This window comes from Quercus robur, chromosome 3 (genome assembly GCF_932294415.1).
Source record: "Quercus robur chromosome 3, dhQueRobu3.1, whole genome shotgun sequence".
Classification (NCBI taxonomy): Eukaryota; Viridiplantae; Streptophyta; class Magnoliopsida; order Fagales; family Fagaceae; genus Quercus; species Quercus robur.
This window is the reverse complement of record NC_065536.1, coordinates 34,652,538-34,664,576: the sequence shown is the minus strand read 5'-3', so window position 1 is coordinate 34,664,576 and position 12,039 is coordinate 34,652,538. Positions and strand designations below refer to the sequence as shown.

Genomic DNA, 12,039 nt, shown 5'->3' with positions numbered 1-12,039 from the left:
ATAATCATAATCGTCATACAAACAATAATAACTCTAATACAACAATACATAATATTTTACTTATTAGCTTCTAATATTTACAAAACATATATTTATACAATAATAATAAATTTATTAATTTCTAGAGCTGTAAGTTAATAAAGCAAAGCAAAAACTCGCATTAACCCAAAACTTACAATCCTTAGTTGTGCACACTGGAGCAAAGTATAAGAGTAATAAAGCAATGAACAATCAGAAGTGAGTGAAACAATACAAAAAATGTTAACACTTTTTGTGAGGAGATGCAAAAATTGATGCTACCTTTTATAACGAGGAGGAGAAATAAAAAGATAAAAAAGAATCTATACATGACATAAATTCTATGTGTGTGATATCAGTAGGTTTTATTGGGAATGAATAAAGAATATATTCTATGTACTTAAAAGTCTTTGGAGAATAAGAATCAGAGAGTGTTGAGTGACTCCTCCAATTTTTGACAACTTCATTGCCACAATTCTTTTTTTTCCCCCTCCATTTTCAGCATGCCAAAATTCCTAATAATTTTTGTCTCCTCCCCTACATTTTTGGCAACTTGATTGCCATAATATATTTTTTTTTCTCCAATTTTCAGCAACTTTGTTGCCAAAATTCCTATTAATTGTTTTTTTTCTTAATTCTCCCCTTCAATTTCAACAACTTGGTTGCCACAGTTGATTTTTTCCTTTCGAGCACGTCTCTTCTTTGGGCACTTCATTTGGGTAGCAAGAATTTTGGTAACCTCATTACCGAAATTCTAATTTTTTCTCACTCCAACCATCACATCATTTCTCTCTCCTCTCTCATACTTTTATTACAATTTCGGTAACAATGTTGCCAAAATTTGCTTTTTTCCTCATTTTTCCAAATAACTTCCAACAATTCCCATATTACAAATAAACTCATTTTTTTGCAATATTCAACCAAAAGACTCAAATATTCACAAATTATTTTTCATTCATAAGAGAATTCATATTTTATGTGCTATATTTTACGTTTTTTATGTTTGGATTTGATGTAATGGATATGACTTTAAATGCATGTGAAATTTCATGTAAGTGAATTATTTTTTTATTCATAAGAGAATTCATAAAACATTGGTCACACATAGAGAAACACGCAATTACCTTAAAATTTTGTGTATGACAGCGTATGAAAAAAATATTATCTTGAAAAAAATATTAATAGCCATCCAATAATATTTTTAAATTGTCGGCAAAAGATGCATTCAACATGATTACTTTCCAGTAAAAGTTTCAACATAATATCGACCCAATTTATGCATTCTGCTGGTAGTGTTACCAAATGCAGCTTTAGTGAAGAGTCTAGGTGCGCGTGTTTTTAACTACATTGCAGCACACCAGGACGTATGCTAACTCGCTGCCTAAGAAGAAATTCACATAATATTAGGATTTTTTTTTCATCTACATAAACAATAAGCATGGAGGCTTCTTTTCTTGGGGTGGAAGAGATCCTCAGTTGGATAGGCTTAAATCATAGATTCTTTAGAGCACTTGCATGTTTGTATTAAATATCAGCACATCCGCATGACAGAGTGCATATACTGTGAATGGTGAATACATCATATTTTTCCGAGCCATAACCTCACCACTGATAATAATAACCGATGAAAATAAGTGCATCTTCCTACCAAAAAATAAAATTCCAAAAAGGGGTAAAAGAAGAAAAGGGTACATATTTTGTGCATTTTGCTAACTCAAACATGGCAGTAGTGCTGGTGCACCCGTAACTCAATAACCGGAGTAGCTTTAATTCACAAAAAATCCATCAGGGAAGCACACCGTGTCTCAGCAATTTCTGGCAACTAGCAGCCAAGCTTCTTTCAGTGCAAGCCATTAGTGCTCTCACTGATCAGGCCTGATGAGATTCACATTGAGAACATCTCAAAGAACCAGTACTTACTGTGTCTTTACACGCTTAGAATGGGCTTGCCTCATCCAATCCATGGATTCCTCCATAGTTCCGTCAGGATGGGCAAGCTGCCACGCAAGCAATTTTTGTTGCTGCCATTTAATGAATGAATTTAGTATTTCCAGCAGTATGACAGAAACACAGTATTTGTAAGTTCCGTCATCAACCTCCACCCCACCCACTCCCAAAAAAGAAAGAAAAAGAACAGCTTACCCATTCCCTAATAAGTGGTCCTCCAGCTTTAAGTTGCAGGACGCTCATGATATCCTTCCCATTGACCAATGGTTTTACATCCCACACTTTCTCAAGACCTGCATTCATTCCAAAATATAAGTAAATAAATAAATAGTGGCAAAAAGGACTTGAAAAGAGTTTTTCCCAAGGCTTGACCAGCTTGAGGATTGGGTGGGGAATCCTTGTTTCCCAAAGGAAAATTTAAATGGTTCAGAGGTATATAATAATTCTTCCCCCTTCTGGATTTTGATGCCATTTAGTACAATTCAATACTGGGCCACTCCTATGCATAAATATGCATGGACTCCACAAAATCCGAGAATTAAACGGCAGTTATCAGCCACTGGAAAATTGAATAATCCACAAGTGATAGAACACTACTAATCATACAGATATTCAGTTATGAAAAATTGAAGGCAGCATTGGAATATTTAAGAGCACAGGAGTTACTTCTATGGCTCTGAAAGCAAAGGTTTTCAGAGTAAGCAAACAATCAGTCATGGCATGTTACTTAGGCAAAGGTATTAGACCACAGCAGTAACTTGCCACTGATGAATATGGAATTCCAGAGCATCTTCAGAAAGAAATCCATTGAAAGCCCCCAATAAGTTTTAAATGAGAACTTGACAGAATGGTGAAAGAGACATTGCCCATACCTAGTTTAGTAATGGCACTTTCAACTGCCTTAAATAGATCTCTTTGCTTGTCCAATTGAAAGTACTGCTTTGGAAAATTTTCAGTGCAATTAACATCAGGGGGATATAACAACGTAGACAACAACAAGGCCACTCGCCAAAAATCTTTGATTTCTCGTAGAAGTAACCCTGTATGGAATGAAACTTTAGCCATAAGAAAGCTATGCAACTTAAAAATTACAATAACAAAGTTAGATTGCATGATTAGGTAACCAAAAAAATATTAGAAAGCATTGAAGGACTGCTTTCAAAATAAATAATATAAAGGTCCACTTCTGGATCTAAAATTGATTCAGCGTCTTAACAGAAGCAAACTTGTTTGAGAGTATTGAGATGTCACAAACCTCATTTGTCAAGATTGTTAGCCAGAGATCATCCATACTACCATAATTGGAGTAGGGCTCTTTGGTGCCCACTTTTTTTATGTTAAAAAATACCCTCACTTAAATGACCAAAAAAAAAACGCCAAATAATGGGATCTTTTTATTTTTTTTTATAAGTAAATAATGGGATCAAATTAGGAAACAATAAATTATAAAAATACTTAATTTTTAGGTCACATTTAAAGCACAATAGAAGTGTAGCTGTTTTAAACTTCTTTACTAAGAGGCAGGCTTTGGTGCGATGGCAAGTGCCTTCCATCAAAAGCAACAGGCAGTGCATACGAGTACAGGAATCAACCTCTTCAAAAAAAATTAGGGGTAAAGCAGCCTACTATAATCTCTCCTAAACCCCACAAAAGTGGGATCTTTGTGCGCTAAGTACGACTTTTTTTTTTATTACAATTATTTCCTCCCTCAATTATCTTATGGGCCTCTCTCAAATTGTTCTCCTATCCTATTACCACTATCATCATTTTCAAACTATCCATTTCCAAAATCCAAACTAATCAAAACATAAAAAGAAGAGAAGAGAAGCAAGACTGCAAAGGAAAGACAAGTAAATCAAAGTTCAATTATTCAAGAGGTGATATTTTAAATTATATTCCCTAGGACACACAAAATGTATTCAGCTGGGTTTCCTTCTCATTTATTTATTTATTTATTTTTCCCTAGAGTTTGAGCACATACATAGTGCATATGAAAAGGCTATAAGATAAAGAAGAATGCAAGTTGTCTTTAGTTACTTAAACTATTTAAAGAGTGATGATGGATACACTGAACAAAAGGGAACTTCAAAAGGATCTAATTAAAAACAGTTGTTGCCCATAATAATTAAAAATTGAATCTTCATTCTGCAGATAATGAAAAAGAATATGCAATGCAGTAAATAAAAACCATACCTGTCAGTACCCGAAGTTTTGAATTAAGAGGGACATCATCCAATCCTTTTCCCCAGTCAACTTCAATGAGTTCGATGTCCCCATCAGACTCAAGGAAAGGAATCAAAGATAAGAATTTTTCCAATGCACTATGTAGATTTACAACCTATAATGAAGAAAATAATTGAGACCAAACTAATATATATCTGCAGATTAGAGAAACATTGAATTTGAAACAATTTACATTAGAACTTGGTATTTTTAACTAACATATTGAATGCTATAAACTTAAAAGAGAGTAGATTTAAGCTCACCGTCTCAGCATCACTGGCTTTTCTCTTAAGAGACTCCCGGAAAATGTAGTTGACAACAGGTATCTGTAGATTACATTCAGAAATAAGCATAGATATCAAGTAAAACAATTAATAACAACCATTTGAAAGCATAATCAATGACTAATCTAAAATTCAAAAACATTATACTTTGGCCCTTGAAATGAAATGCTTATTAAAAAATAAAAGTTTCAAAGAAACAAATTCTTACTCCTTTCTTTAGTAACATTCTCCCTAAACACGAGAAAACCAATCAAGAGACACAACAATAGATGGAACCCACCAAATCATTTACACGAAGTTTCAAGCAGAGTGAAAACCGCTGCATTGGTAGCACAATAAATGACCACTCTATGGATTAAAATTTCGGCTCCCTGTAAGGGAGACAATGAGAATCATTTCACCTTGGCTACTTCACCCAATAGAAGGAAAAATCTCTGTTTAGGCAGCAACAATTTTTCTTACACTTCTTTAAAATATATTCAATATTGTTCTCCCTAATAGCCTAGTCCTGGGACAAAGAAAAGGTTTTTTTTTTTTTGGAAGGGAAGACCGGGGGGATAAGATAACACCAAAAGAAAGAAGGGTCAGACGAATCTGTGTTGTCAAAACAACATAGTTGCTAATACTAGCTAAACAGTGCACTTTGCTACAAGGGAACTAATGCATGAGGGCCAACGCTAGTACAACGTCCCATTCAACTAGTGAAAAGGAAGCAACAAACACAATGGATAACAAGAGGATAAGGATGGTACCTTTTTGGCCTTGTTATCTTTATATATGGTCTCCCTAAGTGGGAGAAACAAGGCAGCGTACAAAGACAGCCTTCGTTGTTCATCCTAATATTCACATGTTACACATTCCAAGCATAACATAAGAATATACGCATATAAGAGTAGAGGATGAACTTGAACAAATATACATCACCACTAACAAAATGAGAGCAACGTGAGTAAATTGGGTAGATATATAATGCTCAGAAACTAGCCACTTACATTGAAAGTAGAGTCTCCAATCAATTGAATGAGATTCCGTGTGGCATCTAAGTAAGTGATGCAAAGCCTGAGAATGACAAAGACAAACACACAAAAGTGGAAAAAATAAAATAAAATAAAAACACAAAATGCAAAAGGTTGATTTATGTGCAAGGATTCTGTGTCTGAATATATGTGATTCTTAAAATAAAATTTTGGTGAAACCTTGGTAGACATAATTGATGAATTTTGGATGTAATAAAAATAGACATAACTATTTGAAGTTAAAAGGCACACTATAAGGTACTGGGGACTCCAACAGCCTAGGTGCAGGTCCAAGCTGGAGCAGGGCAGTTGCATGTTTATTACAAGTAATTCTAAAATATGCTTGAGAGAAAATCGTCAAACAATTCTCCAAATTTGTCAAACAACCAAGATATAGAATACCTTGGGGAGAATAATGGTTGGGACATTGTCCAGAGCAAAAGAAGGATGATACTTAATATGTTAATAATATATAGTGTAGCTATTATTGCTGCAAGATCAAGAGAAAGAGACAAGGCTGAACCAAAGAAGAACAAGGACCAAAATATTTTATGCACAAGGTATCAAGATTTCTTGAATAATCTATAATTCATTAATTTCCTTCTCAAGCCAGTCAATTGTAAAGAAGTGAAACGTGAAATAATAATATTATTACCTATCAAAAAAAGAAAAGAAATAATTATATTATTGGAATGGTCTTCCTAACTTTGCACATTGAGCACTGGAATCAGCATGATCCTCGACATCTAAGGTGCAGCTAAGAATATTTCAGTTTGCTTGTACACTAAAATTTCCCCCAACTGTTCCTCACTGCACCTGGCACTTCTCTAGCAACTAGGTGTGCTTTTATAAAACTGACAGTAATCATTTTATCCAGAAGATTAAATTGCATGGAAAAACTACAGAGTGTGTACCCCATAACATTATAAAACTTGGAGAACTTTTACTTGGAAAATATATCATGATATTTTTTTTAGTAATCATTGAAAGGTTCTTTCTAACCTTGAACATAGGATTTGACAAGGGTTGCTACTTCCAAAGCTTTCCTACAAATCAAACCTCTTGTTCCAAAGCATTGGAATAAGGAAACATTTCGGAACATATTGGAACTCACCATGCTACAACCTACATCAGGTAGGTAAGGAGGAAGGATGATTCATGATAGCTTCAGAAGACCAATTTGATTCAGGATCTTTAACAAATTCAGCACTTTATTGGGTTTCTTGACAAGTGCTTGAAGGATTCTTGGATGGAATTTGATGTTTAAAGGACTTAGGGATGGCTAGGTCGTAAAAAGAAAGGATCCATTGCCAATGAGCTATAGCTCAGCTAGTTGAGGTCATGGGTTCAAAATCCACTGGGCACATGTGTAACATAACAATTAAAAAAAAAAAACACTTTTATTAAAAGAAGAAAGAAGGTGAAACCCTAACACAAAAGGCACCTCCTCTTCTCATAAGAACAAGATAGAGAATAAGGCCGTGGATTCAAGACCAACCAAGTGTGTGTGAAACTTACCAATCAAGAAAGAATGGTGAAGCCCTATTACAAGGGAGTATACAAGTGCACCACCAAAAAACTACCATCTCAAGTTACAAAGATTTAAATATATACTAAAAGAATTACAAGCAAGATCCCCAATACCCATTAACCATTCAAACAAGGATCTTAAGAATGTAAGTCTCTAATGAGTACTCAATGCCTTCAAACATCCTAGAAATTCAGTCCCTTCCAATGCACATCAACATAATGGACTAGTATTCCACACAAGAACTTTGATGTTTCTTAGTGTTACCTCTCCAACATGCTAAAAGATCCTTCACTGAATTCAGCATTACCCAAGAAAATTCAAAATAATGCAAAACCTAGCAACCCCCTTTCATTGGTAAGTTACACAAGATCCAATGGGATCTTAAACCCTACCTCACCATCCATCCCATTATTATATAAAGAGTAAATGCCATTTGAGCTCTAGCTCATTGGCAGTGACCAAATCTTGCTAGCTATAGCAACCATCATTTATACATTAGTAACATCACATCCTTGTACCTAAAAAGTTCACAGCTGTTCTTGACGGATTTTCAAAAATATTTTTTCATCATTATTATTGTCCCAAGCATATAGAACTAAGTGAAAATTTATAGCAAAAATTAGCTTTCTATTATAGTAACAAGTCTGATATTTTTTACTTCATCCCAGATGTAATTTTTGCTAAGTAAGATACAAAAAAATACACCAGAAAATATGGTGCTATAAAATTAACAAATACCTATCACAGTTTTCTGTCTTGGCAGGCTCAAAATTGGGAGGAAGACTGAAGACAATTGAAAATAACGTCAAATCACAAATATATGTCATTGCTTTAACTGGTTGATTCCCAGAGATCATGAGATCAATCTGCATGAAGGGGCAACAGTTGAAAGTGATAAATAATATCATTCAAGTCATTCATCATTAAAAAAAAGCTATAGTTGTATTCACAGAGATCAATTAATGTTCAAAGCAACTTAAGCATCAAGATAACACACATACTTCAACCCCGATGCGCTCTCTGCTAATTTTAGCTGCTAGAGCATCTTTCACTTCATCACAGGAAGCAGCTTTCTTTAGCTCCTCATCTAATAGGAACCCAAATCTTGCACCTAAATGACCAAAAATGAGATAATAGTGTTGCAGAAAGCAAGTGTGGGATAGAAGTTTAAACAAACCAAAAAACATCGGAAGTCAGGGCAGCAAACCTACTCCTAGATAATTGACATGGTGCATCATCAAGTTTAGACTGTTCACTAAGACTGGGCAACCAAAGAGCTAGAGTAAATGCAAGTGAGGCATTTTCTTGTTTTTCTTTGCAAGCACTTAAGTCAACTTTCTATTGAGCCATTACCCCCCACATACATGCCAATTATAAAATTTCTTAAAAAGCTTATACTCTTCAAATCATTGTTAGAGCACATATTTATATGCATAGCTGGTACAGAAATGAGAAGGAAATAAAAAAGGCCTACGAGGCTCTCAACCAAAACATGATTGGTTCAAGATGAATGTGCTACAAGGTAGAAGGAAAACAAAAGGACATATAGATCATTCCTGTGAGGAGAGATATATTAAAAAAAATTGGAGGCCAAGCCTAGAAGGAAAGATATATTCCCATAATTAATCAGAAAAACTGTTCCAGTAGAGAGAGTGAATGGTTTAGGAATTGGATTGTGCAGAAATGTTGATATTGATCTTTGTTAGTTTGAGATAAGAACATGATTTGTTTTTTTGTATAGCTAAATGAACTTCACAGAAAAATTTTAAAATGAAAAATAAAATAAAATAAAAGGCAAATAAGAAAATTTTTCCCCCAATAAATGGAAAAAGACAATAACAGAAGACAAAATGACACATACCAAAACGGATAGCTCGAAGTACTCGCAATGGATCATCCAAAAAAGTAGCCTTCGCAGGTAAAGGGGTCACTATCTTTCCAGATTTTAGATCTGCAATGCCTGCAATGACAAAACAAAGCCCAGAAATCCAGAGTTACAGTTAACAAATTGGGCAGAGTTCAAGAAAAGAAAGGTAAAGCAAATGAAAACTATACTAACCTCTTTGAGTAAAATCTTCAACTGAATCAGTGTTAATATTGTAGAACAAGCTGTGGAATGAAGCAATATTGCTCTTTAAGAGGAAAAAAAAATCAAAACCAATGATACTAAATCATCTATTCATCTTACAAATTGTGCGCAGAGAGAGACAGAAAAACAGGTCATCCCAAAGCAACATAATTAGCCCATCATGACAACATGCCTTTTAATGCAAAACAGACACAGCCAGGAAAAATACCTGTTAATGGTTAAATCCCTTCTGTATGCATCCTCTTCTGCTGTGCCAAATTTTTGCTGTAAGCCATAACTAACTTTTATTAAAGAAAGAAAAGATTGGATGCCCCAGAGCAACAGAAAGTGTTTGCTTTGAGTTTACTTACATGTTGATGGGAAATACAAATCATAAGAGAGATCTCCTTATGTTCTTTTATATATAATCAACAATTCTTTCAATCAGTTCAGCAGAAAAGGCTCCATAAATATGCATGTGCACATGAACATGCACGTGCAAACACGAAAACAGAAGAAAGATATTACTCATGAAAAACTAGCAGAGCATATGTATTTTACACAAGAACCCATTCCACGCATCATGTCATAAAGAAATCAGCAGAGCTCATTAGCCCATTTCCCCCAAATAATAAACTCCCACAAGCAAGAATTAGAACTGCTCTTTCAAGTGAGTTTTTTCATTACCAGTGTATTTATTTCCTAGTGGTAAGATGTATATACTGTTGCCAAGTCAGAAAAAAAAAAAAAAAAAAAAAAAGGAGCTTTTGAAGGCTAAAAATTCCCAACAGGGGTAAAGAAGAGAAAGACTTTATGAACATTAGAGGTCTTTCTCTCTCAGAAAGACATCACTTGCCAGAGTGTCATTTGACATAGCCTACAAGAACGCTGCCCCAACAAAGCACACTGAAAAATATCTTTAAGCAAAACACATAGTGCAATGTTCATTGAAAATACTTTGGTTTGAAGCAACACCTTACACAAGCAGTATTTTACGTACAAATCATTAAGCCCTCTCCCTTTCCATAATGAAAAATCAGCCACAAGTCATCCCTCAAGCAAAGCGTAAAATAATTTATCTATATGGTGTAGCTTCTGTTGTGAAATTTGACTGAATCTAAAATATGTACGGACACATACTGAGATCAAAGTAGCCCAAGAAATAAGAACTAAAACTAGAAAGTATCAAAAAAGCGAATAATAACATTCAGTTAGACTTCGAGCTTTCGTGAATGTATTGCCATGTCAAACTTTAGAAGCTAACATTCTGTTTTTATTCTTGTACTACGGTAAAACCCTATTTTCTTCTCTCAACGAACTTAATTACACACCCCAATCAACCTTCTCGTTAATCCATTAAAACCTTTTATTCTTTATCAAAAAACTTCTCTAGCACTATCTAGGAAGTACCCAACACATAGAAAAGCATTATGATAAGTCATGGAAACCTTTTCAGATTAAGTTCATCAGTAATTATTCAATGTCCAATAATCCACAAACTTAAAAACCTTTAGGCACAAATGTGAATGCACATGATACCAAACCATAGCATACTAATTGGTGAGATAATAATAATATATATATATATATATATATATACCTTTGTAGGAATGCGGCTATTATCACTGTACTCTTCAGAACGCAAGTTTACAAAATCAATCCACATATCAAAGAGTCGCATCCTTGCTGTTTCTAAATGCTTGGACTGTTCAGGATTGCTGGAAAATCAAAGTTATTGGCATAAAGGCCACAATCATTTGATAGCACAAGATTAAAAAAAAAAAAAAAAAATACAAAAGGACATGATATAAAATTGTGTGCAATAGCAAAGTACATATCAGAACCATGTATCAGGTAGTGGGGATCTACATTAGCAAAGAAAAAAAAGCGTACCATGGAATAACGGCAACACCTTGGACTTGTTCTCCAGTAGACAACAAGTAGTCCCTCACTTTGTCAACAAATTCACTTCCCAACATATTGTCCAGTGCTATATCAATGTCGTAGCAATCTTTACCCAATAGCTGCCCAATTTTCAAACAAAAATAAAATAGTAATAAAATTATTCACCTCTTTTGAAAATCAAAACAACGAAGAAGTTAGTACCTTGTCGCGGACCCAGCCGCCGGCGACCCGGAGCTGATTGGTGAGGCCGAAGTGGCGATTAGTGGCGAGAAGTCTGTCGAAGATTTTTCGCTCGATCTCGGTCAGTTCAATTCTCTCCTTCACTTGATGAACCACTGGTGCAGTAGTAGTAGTAGTAGTAGTAGTAGTAGTGCTCGCCATAGCTATGCAACGCAAAAACCCTTGCGTTTTTTTTGATGATACAATGGGTAGGGTTTTAGCGGAACACTTTGGAGTGTTGAAGAAGAACAAGGATTTGGTGATGCTACGGAAAGGGTGAAGAAACGGGTGCTCGACTCGTAAAACAATTCTCATCTTTTTTTTCTTTTCTTTTTTTTTTTCAATTTCATTTAAAAAAAAAAAAAACACACACCGCTATGGTCCTAAAGTATATAATTTATTTAGAAATTTTTTTAAAAGATAAATATATCTAGACCCATTGTCTTATTTTGTTGTAATAAAGTTTATCAGCATTCAAATTCTACAAATCCCCTTGTTTATAACTTGATTCTCTCTCTTTTGTCTTTTGCATAAAGGTTAGTTACAAAATTAATTATAATCTTAGATTATAACCTTACTTAATATCTTTTTACAAAATTAATTATAATTTTATACTATAACCTTACTCAATATTTTTTATTAGAGGTAAATTTTAACAAATCTATCATTGAATTACATTTTCTTCTTCTATCTTCTATATTTATAAAAATTTTTAAAAAAAATTAAAGATTAATAATTATATCATCAATAAATTATTTAAATTGCAAGTTTTTGTAGTTTAAAATTATGCATAAAATATAAACTTATAAATCATATAATAAATAATTT

The 12,039-nt window shown here is 34.0% G+C and overlaps 1 protein-coding gene across 2 annotated transcripts; it reads right to left on the bottom strand.

The window, feature by feature from the left end:
• Window positions 1–1,499: 1,499 nt before the first annotated feature.
• Window positions 1,500–11,562, bottom strand: LOC126717891 (tRNA nucleotidyltransferase cca2-like). Of its 2 annotated transcripts, XM_050419845.1 has the most exons (15): window positions 11,194–11,562; window positions 10,981–11,111; window positions 10,688–10,805; window positions 9,317–9,372; window positions 9,079–9,128; window positions 8,881–8,979; window positions 8,021–8,130; window positions 7,758–7,885; window positions 5,465–5,531; window positions 5,225–5,308; window positions 4,452–4,514; window positions 4,159–4,303; window positions 2,838–3,005; window positions 2,161–2,258; window positions 1,500–2,039 (listed from the first exon to the last, which is right to left on the bottom strand). In XM_050419845.1, exons 1-15 carry the CDS (start codon window positions 11,524–11,526, stop codon window positions 1,935–1,937), a joined length of 1,755 nt encoding a protein of 584 aa, XP_050275802.1. In that variant the 5' UTR covers window positions 11,527–11,562; the 3' UTR covers window positions 1,500–1,934. The 2 variants fall into 2 exon arrangements, with proteins under 2 accessions (XP_050275802.1, XP_050275804.1); XM_050419847.1 differs by lacking the exon at window positions 5,225–5,308.
• Between the last annotated feature and the right edge of the window lie 477 nt (window positions 11,563–12,039).

Excerpts from the sequence above, each read along its gene's own strand:
- LOC126717891 (XM_050419845.1), bottom strand. The coding sequence starts at position 11,526 with ATGAGAATTGTTTTACGAGTCGAGCACCCGTTTCTTCACCCTTTCCGT. Across the intron at positions 11,112-11,193 it reads GCGGCTGGGTCCGCGACAAG|CTATTGGGTAAAGATTGCTA; the intron begins GTACTAACTTCT and ends AAAATTGGGCAG. Across the intron at positions 3,006-4,158 it reads AAAACTTCGGGTACTGACAG|GGTTACTTCTACGAGAAATC; the intron begins GTATGGTTTTTA and ends CATTCCATACAG.